Genomic DNA, 11780 nt, shown 5'->3' with positions numbered 1-11780 from the left:
GAAAACTTATAAACCCTTTTTGTGTGCTATTAGTGTTTAGAGTCTTTTTTTGTGTCTTTTTAGAGAGTAATATGAAGCATGCACCACCCATTTGATTCTAAACATGTGGCTAGTTAATTTAAGCTAACTTTTGATTTGTTTTAGGCACCTCCATATCATGTCATATCATTTTGTTTATCCACCTCATGTTGTACTGGATTTTCATGTTGTTTTTATCAAAATCTTTTTCCACCTAAGCCTTCCTATCAGCCTAGCCTAAAACTAGAGCTAATAGAGGTTGGATTAACTTGTATTGATTAGCTTGCTGCACCACTCAGATCGGCCTCAGTTGTTTTTGCCTCTATTCTGACTACACCTTTACCCAAAGCCATCCTAAAACTATAGGTTTTTGTTTTTCATCCAAAAAAATAAGCCCTTTCTTTTCTTTTTGTTTTTCAAAACCCCCTTAGTTAGAATTTCTATGCTTGATTTCTCTCTTCAAAATTCTGATTTTAAGCTAATAATATAGGACACCTATGAATCTACTCTTAGCCTTGTTAGTTTGGTTGTTGAAGCTTTTTAATGAAAGATTTTCTTGTTGACATTGCTTGACTTCTTATGAAGTGGTTAGCCATGCTTTGTTATTTAAGCAATTTTTTTGACTCAACTAATTACGGAACAACATCGATAGTCTTTTCAACCTTCCTAGCCTTTGTTTTTGCTAACCCTTTTGCATGTGCATTTGCATTTGTTCCATCATTCATGTGTTAGCTTGGCTTTCTCCTAAAAACTTTTATGATGAATGCTTTCATATGTATGTTAATGCTTCTAGGGCATTTTCCCTTTTGCAATCTTGTCTAAATGTGGTGTTTAGACTTGGTTGCAGACCATCATCATTTAGTTTCATAAACCTTGCTAGTTTTTCATGTCATCTGCATATTGCATTGGTTGGTTTTTAAGCTTTGCAATGTGCTCTATTTTTGTTGTGTTGGAAAGAGTTTTTGATCTTGGGATAAGCATGGTGTTTGACCTTGATTAGTAATTTTTTAATGGCTATGGAGAATTTTAGCAACCTAGTTGTAAGCATGGTGCTTAGAACTTGGTGCAAACATTATCTTTATTTATGATCCTACCTATCATTTGCATTCACACTTGCACTCACGTACACACATTAGGTTTTTGTTTTTATTTTACTGGATTAGCTATGCCACAAGTTAACGTCCTAGGGATATCTTTGGATTGTTGGAAACTATTTCTACTCCCGACAGTCACTCCAGGGGTAGTTTGTGCACTTGAATTGTTTTGTAGGCATGGTGAAGCGCTTTAATGAAAATCAAAGAAATTGAAGGACAATAAAGGTGACAAAAGTGAAGAAGCATAAAGACAAGCTCCGGACGCTAAGAACAAGGATTTTAACAATAACAAAAAGATTCATCTTCTTCTTCCATGCCTAGCACAATGCTAAGCATGGGGGAGGACTTGGCGGATGAAGAATACAAGGATCACAGTCGCCAGAAGGTGCTCAATTTTCTTCTTCCATGCTAAGCACAATGCTTAAGCATGGGGGAGGCTACGCTGAACTTCATCACAAGCATCGAAAGGATGGTAAATTCTTCCTCAACCTTTCCTTTGTCTATCTCTTTTTAAAATACCTATGTATATAAGCCTTCAACCATAGACTCGATGCAACCTTTGTATATCTCTTAATAATAACATGGCTACTAGGAGTACAACCTAGTTTTTGGTTTCTTCAAATCATGATCACCATCACCTTGTGCTCACCATGATGTTAATAATTTTGGTATAATCTTACTTATGGAAAAATGATGAAGTTTGCTACTTTGTATATGACTTGACTAATTGCTCTCTATTTAATGAACTTAAATTGATTAAATACTGGCTCTTTTAATTGTGGAGGTTAAATTACTAAATTCTAGACCCACAAGCTCCATGTTGCTCTTTGATTTAAGTTTTTCGATGACCTGATAACTTGAATTCTTTTTATTAAAATTAATTCATATGCTATCTACATTTGTGAATCTCTTGCAAAGTTCTACCTACCAGAGTCTATATACATGCGTGATCTTTCATGATGAAACCTTTAGATTGCAAACTTATATTTTGATGAGTTAGATTAAGATTGCTTTTTGTGGTATGAGACTTAGAAGCTAGCCATCTCCTTTGTGTAAATATTTTTCATGCTAGCCTTTCTATCCTGCATTGTGAATTTCTACACTGGAAATTTCACAAACCACGTTGGGCATCCAACCTAAACCCAAATATATCATTTTTGTGACTACCTCCTTGACCACAACCTATTATTGAGTATGGAAAAATATTTCGACAAAGGTTCAAAAGATTAATCAGTGCCTTTTCAACAAAATCAAGACCTAGAGGCGTCCACTAGTATGGAGAATAAAAAGCGAAGAAGACAGAGGCTAGAATTCCCCCTTTGTTCCCTCTGAAATTTGGCGTGGAAGTCTCTCCAAAGGAATAAAATATTTTTTTCTGCAGAAGACATCAGCAGTTTATCTTTCTTCCTTTTCATGCTCAGGGATGAGTGTCATCTAAGCATGGGGGAAGAGCCATCGCATTATCTCCGACTACTGTTAAGTAAAGTACTATGTTGCAAGAAGTTCTAAGGAGCAAAATGAAAGAAAAAATGAGGAAAAAGAAAGAAAGAAGGAAGAAGAAAAAAATGAATAAAAAATAAAGGAGAAAAAGAATAAAATGCTCCTCAGTTCTTTGAGCCTCATTAAAGTTCTTAGTGCTCTCAAGATTAAGGATTGATCCATACTCATTTTCCAACCATGTGGAATCCAATAATGAGGACTTCATTTGTGCCTTGGGATCATTCATTTGCCACTTGCACATGTACACTTATCTAAATGTGTATGTTTCATCCCTCTCCCTCTCTAACATTTATTTTTCATGACCTTTTTGAGAAATCTTCGTAATCCCAATAGATCTCTCTCTTAGTTTGACAATATTTCAGATATAATGTTTTTCTAGGATTGTTTCTACTTACCAAGATCCACATAAGCCTTCCACTTTCATATATGAGTACAATAGGTTGAAAATAATCTAGTATAAGCTTGAGTGACTTGATGAGATGAGTGTTTCCATGAACTTTTGTAAGAGAATCTTACTTGTGTTGGATTTGCATCTTTTTGAAAAACTCTTCACGATGAAACAAGGTAAAGGTCTGAAGATCATTTAATTTCAAGAGCATTGTATTTATTTTATTGTGGCATGTTCTTTATTGCTAGTCTATCTTCCATGATGAAAAATAACTGGTCACAACTTGAACTTTAAATGCTAAATACTTGAGAGAGTAATGTGTCTCGTTATGTATAACTAAGTGCAGGGATGACATCAGAAGGCAATGCTGATTTCCTGACTAAGCAATCATCCTGGGCTTGCTCGAGGACGAGCAAGGTTTAAGCATGGGGGAATTGCTGACGCTCACTATTAACACACTTTTAGTGCTATTTAAGTGGTGTTTTAATACATATTCTTATACTAACCCGCCACTTAGCACCTGAAATAACCCCGTTTTCGCATATGCAATGTATTTTGGAGCATATTGTGTTTTTGCAGGAAATTGGACTAAATGGAGCATAATTGGATAAAGCTCAGAACAAGCAACGAACCAAAGAAAGATGAAGGCCAACACGCCCAAAAAGGGCCTAGGCCAATTGGCTTATGCAGGCCCAGGCCGATTGGCCTAGGGTCCTCTAGGCTCCTCCGATGCTCATTTTTGGCAAGCACTCCTCCAACAATACTTAAGGGCTAAGATTGTGAAGATATGGCAAGTATCACTTTGGGATCAAAGAGGAATCAAAGAAGATCAAGCAAAGTTTTGGAAAGTTATCAAATATCAATCTCATCCCGAAGCTATCGACGTACCAAGCCCACATCCATACAAAAATAAGCTCCCAGAACATCAGAGTAGACTTGGCGATGAAGTTGGGCATGAGGGAATAAAAGGAAGGGCCAGGTCGATCGGCCTGGGGCTTTCCTGGCTCCCCTCGCCTTCCTATTTCAGCCACACGTCTTCCAGACTATAAGTATGCTTCAAATTCATTATCACACAATATCCATCCACCAGAACTCGATGAAACCAAGGGCATTCACCAGAGTGACCTGAGGGCCTCCACAAGTCTTTAGAGTTTCTTAGGAGATGGCTTAGTCAAAACCCTAGCCTCCATGATCATCCCTGTGCGACGAAGCCACGGTGGAGTTCAGGAGCCAAGCCTTGTATTCATTAGGGCCTATGTACACATGACGGTGACATCAATCTAATCGTGTGCTTTGATCTACTATGATGCATGTTTATTCTCATATGTTTAGCTAGCATATGTTCTTAGTAGGAATAGATGTAACGTAGTGATTACTATATGTCTTGCGAATACATCTTAGTAGTGCGTAGGAAGTCGGTGTGATTACCCTTGCGTGGTGATAGCATGTGGGAGGGAAAAGGCCTAATAATTGCGTAATATTGAGTAGGATCGATGGCGAGTACTGTGGGAGTCGTTTGAGGTAAAGCTTTGGGAAACCGGGGGTGTTAACACACACCTCGCAGTGGTGACCACAAGAAAGTAGGCCTCTTGCAAGCCGCCTTTCTGAAAGATGACTCTTTATCAAGGTGCTACATAGTTTGGTTACCGCTTTGGCTAGACTACAACGAGAAGATGATAGGCTCTTGCTATCCTTGGTGGTGTTGTATCATATATATTTGTGCATGTGATAATCTACCTTATTCATGATATCAATCTTTATGTCAAGGTTACCTTTCATATGCAATTCATGCTTCATGATAGGATTAGATCTGTTTACCTAGATAGAGAACTCTAGTCAGTTCACTGCTGATCCACAGATTGATAAACCTTGGATGGAATACTCTAAGGGAAAAGCTACGATGATCCGTGCGCTTGCAGTTCACAACTTGGCGTGCTAATTGATGTCAACACTTCTATGGGTTTGATGGTTTTGTGTTAGTCTAGATTCAGGTGGGCGTTGTTGCAGGCCTGCACACTAAGCTAGCCACCGTGATTGAGCAGCGGGTCGCAGCAAGCACCCGCCTACAAGATGTGACCAGAGAGCTCGAGGTGCTCCGAGGCGCGTCGGAGGCCCTGTGGGCCCACGTGTTCATGGGTGTGGCACCTAAGGGTCCACTCGTGGAGCAGCTCGGGGCAGCCCGTGGTTGGGTGGATGACCTGATTGCGGAGGCTCTCTATTAGGACACCCACATTGCCTTCACCTAGTGGCCTCGCACTACAACAGCGTGAACTTCGCCGCTGTTGGGAGCGGGTACGCAAAGAACCGTACTTCCGAGGAACTAACGCAGCTCGAGGAGATGGTGGCCCCTGGAGCGCAAGAGCTGGTCGGGCAGATCTCATTGGCTATTATCCGAGGTGAAGTTCCTCCCGAGGCTCCTACGGATGTTTAAGTCACCTTTTTCTCGCATTAGGCTCGTGGTAATGTAATGAACTTGGACGCTTCCTGTTGCAACTTTATTTTGAGAGATGATTCCCTTTTTTGCATGTGTTTTTGCCTTTGTCATTCTCCTTGCACCATGAAGTCTGAGGACTGGCTTGCGGGGGACTTTGTTTTGCCTTGGTCGGTCGAAAATTGCAGGTTGGGATCATGATGGGTGTACACAGGTGCGGCCGAGGAATGCCTATCCATGCAAGTAGCCAACACGAGCAGGTCTCACCGATTGCTTTCGTAGGTCAGAGCGAGCTGCTTGGCTAGGACCGTCTTAAAAATGAAATTGCAAACTTAATCAAGCACGTTGCTCTTTTTGATTGCCATGGCGCAAGGTGTTTGTACAAGTTTGAAAATCTAAGGGTACAAGCGATGTAGTTAGTCGATGTTCTAGGAGTTGGTGAGGACGTCGCCGTCCTCGTCTTTGAGGCGGTAAGCCCCCGGGTGTAAGACCTCTACTATGGTGTAGGGTCCTTCCCAGGGTGGTGTGAGCTTGTGCCTGCCTTTGGTTGTCTGGACCATCCGGAGGACCAGGTCACCAACCTTAAAGGCCCAGCCTCTCACGCTCTTGTTGTGGTAGCACCGGAGGGCTTGCTGGTACTTTGCTGATCGGAGGAGCGTGACATCGCACGCCTCATCCAGCTGGTCGAGGACATCTTGGCGGGCCTCCTCCAACCTTTCCTCATCATACACCCTGACTCGAGGTGCTCCGTAGATGAGGTTGGTGGGTAGGACGGCCTTGGGGTCATACACCATGAAGAAGGGTGTAAAGCTCGTGGACCGATTCGAAGTCATTCTTAGGCTCTAGAGCACTGTGAGCACTTTGTCGGCCCATCACCCCATGAACTTTCGCAGTTTGTCGAAGATGCGTGGCTTGAGGCCTTGTAAGACCATGATGTTGGCGCGCTTGACTTGATCATTAGTGCGAGGGTGGGTCACAGATGCCCAGTCGACCCGGATGTGGTAGTCATCACTGAAGCACATGAATTTTCTTCCTGTAAACTACGTTCCATTGTCGTTGTTGATGGAGTTTGGGATGCCGAAACTGTAGACGATGTCAGAAAAGAACTCAATGGCTTCCGCGGACGTGACCTTAAGATGGGATTCGCCTTTATCCACTTGGTGAACTTGTCCACTGCCACAAGGAGGTGGGTGAAGCCCCCGGGCGCCTTCTTGAAGGGCCCTACCAAGTTGAGACCCCACACTACGAAGGGCCACATGATCGGAATGGTCTGCAGCTCTTGAGCTAGCACGTGTGTTTGCCACATGTAGTATTGGCACCCTTCGCAGGTGCGGACGATGTGTTGGGCATCTGCCATCGCGGTGGGCTAGTAGAAGCCTTGATGGAAGGCTTTGCCCATGAGCGACCTTGGGGCTGCATGGTGGTTGTAGATGCCAACGTGGATCTCCAGGAGCACCTCCCACCCTTGGTTGGCGGGGATGCACTTCTGGAGGATGCCAGATGGGCTATGCTTGTACATCTCTTCCCCAACAATGACGAAGGCCTTTGCGCACCGTGTGAGGTGGCATGCCTCAGTGGTGTTGGTGGGGAGGGTGCCTTGCAAGAGGTAGTTGAGGAAGGGCGATGTCCAGTCCGGCTGGAGCACCGCGACCTTAGGGTCGGGGGTGCTCTACTCGACCCCCATGGCCGACTCTGATGTCGGCTCGGGGTGGGCTGGTTCTAGCGAAGGGGCGGGTGCCTTGGCGAGCTTGATTGACGGCTCATAGGCATCATTGACGAAGGCTACCGGAAGGAGCATGCTCATGGCTTGATGTGAGTTTCGCTAGGAAATCTGCAGTGAGGTTGTCACGCTTGTGTACGTGGTGGAGCTCGAGGCCATCAAATTTCTCCTCAAGCTTCCACACCTCTTGTAGTAGGCGAGCATCTTCTCATCACGATAAGAGGCCTCCTTCATGACCTGGTCGACGACCAACTCTGTGTCACCCCTGATGAAGAGGCCGCAGGCTTCAAGCTCGGAGGTGATCTTGAGGCCATGAATAAGGGCCACTTACTCCACCATGTTGTTGGTGGCGGGGAAGTGGAGGCGGATCGCGTACTTAAGGCAATCACCCCACACCCGCCACCATGAATGACCCATCAAAGTACATCGTCCAGCACTCATAACTGGTGAGGGGTGGGAGGGGTCTGGGCCTCAGTCCACTCCGCAACGAAGTCTGTGAGGACCTGCGATTTGATCACGGACCTCGGCACGTAGCTGATCTGGTAGCCCATAAGCTCCATTGCCCACTTGGCCATGCGACCCGAGGTGTCGCAGTTCTGGATGATCTCCCCCAATGGCACCGACATCACCACCATGATCAGGTGGCTCTCGAAGTAGTGGAGGAGCTTGCGCTTCGCGATAAGGATGGCGTAAATCATCTTTTGGACTTAGGGGTAGCGTACCTTTGTGTCAGACAGCACTTCACTGATGAAGTACACCGGCCTTTGCACCTTGAGGACATGCCCAAGCTCTTCGTGCTCCATGACGAGGGCCGCGCTGACCACCTGGGTGGTCACGGAGATGTAGAGCAGCAAGGGCTTGCCCGGGGTTGGTGAGACCAAGGTCAGGGGTGAGGCCAGGAAGGCTTTGAGCTTGTTAAAGGCCTCCTGTGCCTCTTCATTCTAGTAGAACTGGTTGGATTTCTTCAGCAACATGTACAGGGGCATTGTAAACGTAGCAGTACTTGGAGCCTGCATTCTTGAGACTGAACGGCATTGTGATGTAGCAGTATGCGCCGAACGGGGTGATGAAGGAGGTCACGAGCTGGTCGGATTCCATCATCGCGATCTAGCGACAGCCTGAGTAGGTGTCCAGGAAGCACAGGACCTCGCATCCTATGGTCGAGTCAACCACCTGATCAATGCGAGGCAAGGGATATGGCACCTTGGGGCATACCTTGTTCAGGCTCGTGTAGTCCACACATGCGCCAAAAGCTGTTCTTCTTCACCACCATGGGGTTAGCGAACCACTTAGGGTAGAAGGCCTCCTTGATGAACCCGGCAGTGAGGAGGTGGGCGATTTCTTTGCCAATGGCCTTCCGCTTCTCGTTATTGAAGCAACGCAGACGCTGTTTGATAGGACTAGTATCCCTAGCATGTTAGAGGGCTTCCATGCTAAGATATCCCTATTTTCACATAGGAAGTGAACGAGCTCACCATCCTATTTGGCTGACAGCATGGTGCCGATCTGTGCCACCCTGTTGGAGTCCTCGAGGTCGATCTGGACCGCCTTGGTGTCCCGCGTGGGCTTGAATGCCCCCGATGTTGAGGCCTTGTTGGAGTCCGGGGCGACCTCCCCCGTGACCTGCTGAATTTCGAAGGACTTGAGGGTGCGGATCATCTTCATCACCAGCTCGCAGTTCTCCATGTCACAGAGAAGCGCAAACTCGTGGTTGGCGCTAACCGTGATCACGCCATGTGGCCCGGGGATCTTGAGATTAAGGTAGGTGTAGTTTGGGATCGCCATAAATTTCGCGTAACATGGCCTCCCGAAGATCATGTGGTAATACCCTACGATGTCTACCACCTCAAAGGTGAGGATCTCCATGCGGAAGTTGGCCTAGGTTCTGAACATGATGGGTAGGTTGATCTACCCCAGTAGGACCACCTGCTTCCTCGGGATAACCCCATGGAAAGGTGCCCCAGTTGGTCAGAGCTCCAACCTCAGGATCTTCATGTCATCTAGGGTGGCAATGCACATGATGTTGAGGTTGGAGCCCCCGTCCATGAAGACCTTGGACAAGCGGGTGTTGGCGATAATTGTGGCCACCACAAGGGGGAGCCTCCCAGGTGCCCCAATGTGGTCGGGGTGATCCGTCCTATCAAAAATGATCGTCGTGTCCAACCACTTCAGGTAGGTCAAAATAACGGGGTCAGTGCTTAACACCTATATAGCCATATTTTTCCTTTTATGGCCCCCATAGAAGTCGGAGCCCCAGAAGATCATGAGGCAGTCCTGGGGGTCGGGGAAGACATCTTCATCCCACGTATTGATGTTGGCAACTGGTTAACTGCTTCCCCTCGGCGCCAACCTTGAGGTCTCCCCTTAGGTAGCACTTCATGAGGTCGCAGTCTTTGTAGAGGTGCTTTACGGGGTAGCCATGATTCGGGCATGACCCCTCAAGCATCTTTTCGAAATGGTTGGGGGTTGTCTTGCCCCCCTTCTGTGGCTTGCCGGTGCGGTCGGTCACGTCAATGAGGTCATCATCATGGCACTTCTTGTTCTTCTTCTTCTTGTCGTCATGGTGGGAAGAATCGCCTTCTTCCTCGCCGCCATGCTTGGCTACTCCCTTTCCCTTATCGAAGATCATGACCATCGCCTCCTCACCGGAGGTGTGGTTGGTGGCGATGTCGAGCAGCTCCTTGGTGGAGCGGGGTTTGGCGCACCCGAGTTTGTGGACAACGGTTTCGCAGGTGGTTCCGGAGATGAACACCCTGATCACATCGGCGTCGATGACGTCGGGGAGCTTATTGCACTACCAGGAGAAGTGGCAGATGTACTCCTCGAGCATTTCCCTAGCTTCTACTTATAGCTCTTGAGGTTCCAAGAGTTGCAAGGTTGGGTGTACGTACCCTAGAAATTGCCGATGAAGATCCGGCGGAGATCGGACAAGCTATGGATGCAGTCTGGCTGAAGGTATTCAAGCTAGGCCCGAGCTGAATCTGCAAGGAATCTGGATAATGAAGTAGTTGTCATTGGAGCCACCGGCCGGGTGGGCAAGCCGATAGTCCTCCAGCCATACACTAGGGTTCATGTCCCCATCGTACTTGCTAGTGTTGGTTAGGGCACGAAAGCACTCGGGAAAGGGCGTGGAGTGAATCCTTCTCCCAAACGCCTTTGGGCCCGAGCTATCTAGGGTTGGGGAGCGCGAGTGCTCCTAGTAGCGGTCATGGTGGCCACGGTGGTCATCGTGGTTGCGGTGCTGCTGACGGTCGGACTACGCGTGTTTGTGGTGCCGGGCCTGGATCATGCACCGTGCATTGTGGGCCCCGCCTAGGTGACTATGCGTCGAGGCAGCGGGTCGCCGCGGTGCCAGCACTCCCTCCGTGGGTTGGCTAGCCTTTTCCGGGCCAGCCGCGGGGGCGGTAGGGGTGCGGGAGGCTTGGGGGCCGCCCGTGCTCCGTGTTTGGTGGCTGCTGCTAACCTCTTGCCTTCATTGGAGGAAACTCTCCGCCTGTTGGACTACCGCGGTCTCGAGTAGCCCCTTGAGCTCACGCTGAATGTGCAATCCCTCGTGGTCCTGTGACTCAGGGACCGAGCGTAGGATCATTGGGGCGACAGCCACATTTTGGCTGGCTCGGGCAAAGTGGTGGATGCCATTCTCATCACGCATGATCTGCTCATGCACGCGACAGGAACGGTCACAGACCGCTCCGCCTGCCTGCTCTCCATGCTGCTTGCTCAGCTCGGCGTGACCATGCTCCAACTACGCGCTTGCCATCCAGCTTCACCGCTTCGGTGGTGAGGCATTCCGCCTTCTTGCGGAGGTATGCCTCACGCTCCTCTGGCATGCACTAGAATGGCTGCAGGTGCTGCTCACTGGGAGGAGTGTGCTCGACGAGCTCTGCCATGAAGCACTCCCTTGACAAGCTACTCGTGGAGTGAACCTCCACGAGGTCATGGAAGGATGCATTGTTGGAGATATGGCCTAGTGGTAATCATAGAGATGATGATATTCCTTTGTATCCATGATTTATATTGTGTTCATTGAATATCCATTAAGGACTACTTGAATGAATTGCAATTATGTGAATTGTATGTGAAACTCTTTACTTGTATGGTTATTCTAAAGTTGTCCCTAGTCGGAGTTCATGTGAAGAGACACATGAATATTAGACTAGTACATGTATTAGCTGATGACTATGTTTCACAAGTCATGGACATGGAGATGTCAAACTAATAATGTAGGCACATGTAGAGACATGTACTAAGACTGACCCAACGCGAGTTACATAGTTCTCTCTTTACACAACATGTACGCTTTGTTTTAAACCTGAGATTGTCGCATGTACTCAAGATATGGATTGACTTACTTAGGGGCTATCAAATGCTACACCGTAACTGGGTAGTTATAAAGGTAGCTTTCGGGTTTGTCAAGAAGCATGTTGTGAGGCATGGTCAGTCAAGATGGAATTTGCCCCTCTCTATTTGAGAGAGATATCTCTGGGCCCCTCGAGTGATCGGATCCGGAAATGCATGGCCATGCTACGTGAGGTTAAGAGTTAGGAAAAGGATTTCGAATCACAGCATCGAGAAAGAGTGGTCGGCTTGGAGCTAGACCAAATATCGTGAGGTAAAGGGAATAGCATG

General features: G+C 47.1%; 2 protein-coding genes across 2 annotated transcripts; both read right to left on the bottom strand.

Moving 5' to 3' along the window:
- Nucleotides 1–5859: 5859 nt before the first annotated feature.
- Nucleotides 5860–6264, bottom strand: LOC117861772 (uncharacterized). The gene has a single exon (XM_034745315.1). It carries the CDS (start codon nt 6262–6264, stop codon nt 5860–5862), a length of 405 nt encoding a protein of 134 aa, XP_034601206.1.
- A 2366-nt stretch (nt 6265–8630) lies between these two features.
- Nucleotides 8631–9017, bottom strand: LOC117861771 (uncharacterized). Its single transcript, XM_034745314.1, has one exon. It carries the CDS (start codon nt 9015–9017, stop codon nt 8631–8633), a length of 387 nt encoding a protein of 128 aa, XP_034601205.1.
- Between the last annotated feature and the right edge of the window lie 2763 nt (nt 9018–11780).

Source organism: Setaria viridis, chromosome 6, assembly GCF_005286985.2.
Source record: "Setaria viridis chromosome 6, Setaria_viridis_v4.0, whole genome shotgun sequence".
NCBI lineage: Eukaryota > Viridiplantae > Streptophyta > Magnoliopsida > Poales > Poaceae > Setaria > Setaria viridis.
Note: the sequence above shows the minus strand (reverse complement) of the source record. Positions and strands in the feature narration are given on the sequence as shown.

Excerpts from the sequence above, each read along its gene's own strand:
- LOC117861771 (XM_034745314.1), bottom strand. The coding sequence starts at position 9,017 with ATGGAGATCCTCACCTTTGAGGTGGTAGACATCGTAGGGTATTACCAC.
- LOC117861772 (XM_034745315.1), bottom strand. The coding sequence starts at position 6,264 with ATGACTTCGAATCGGTCCACGAGCTTTACACCCTTCTTCATGGTGTAT.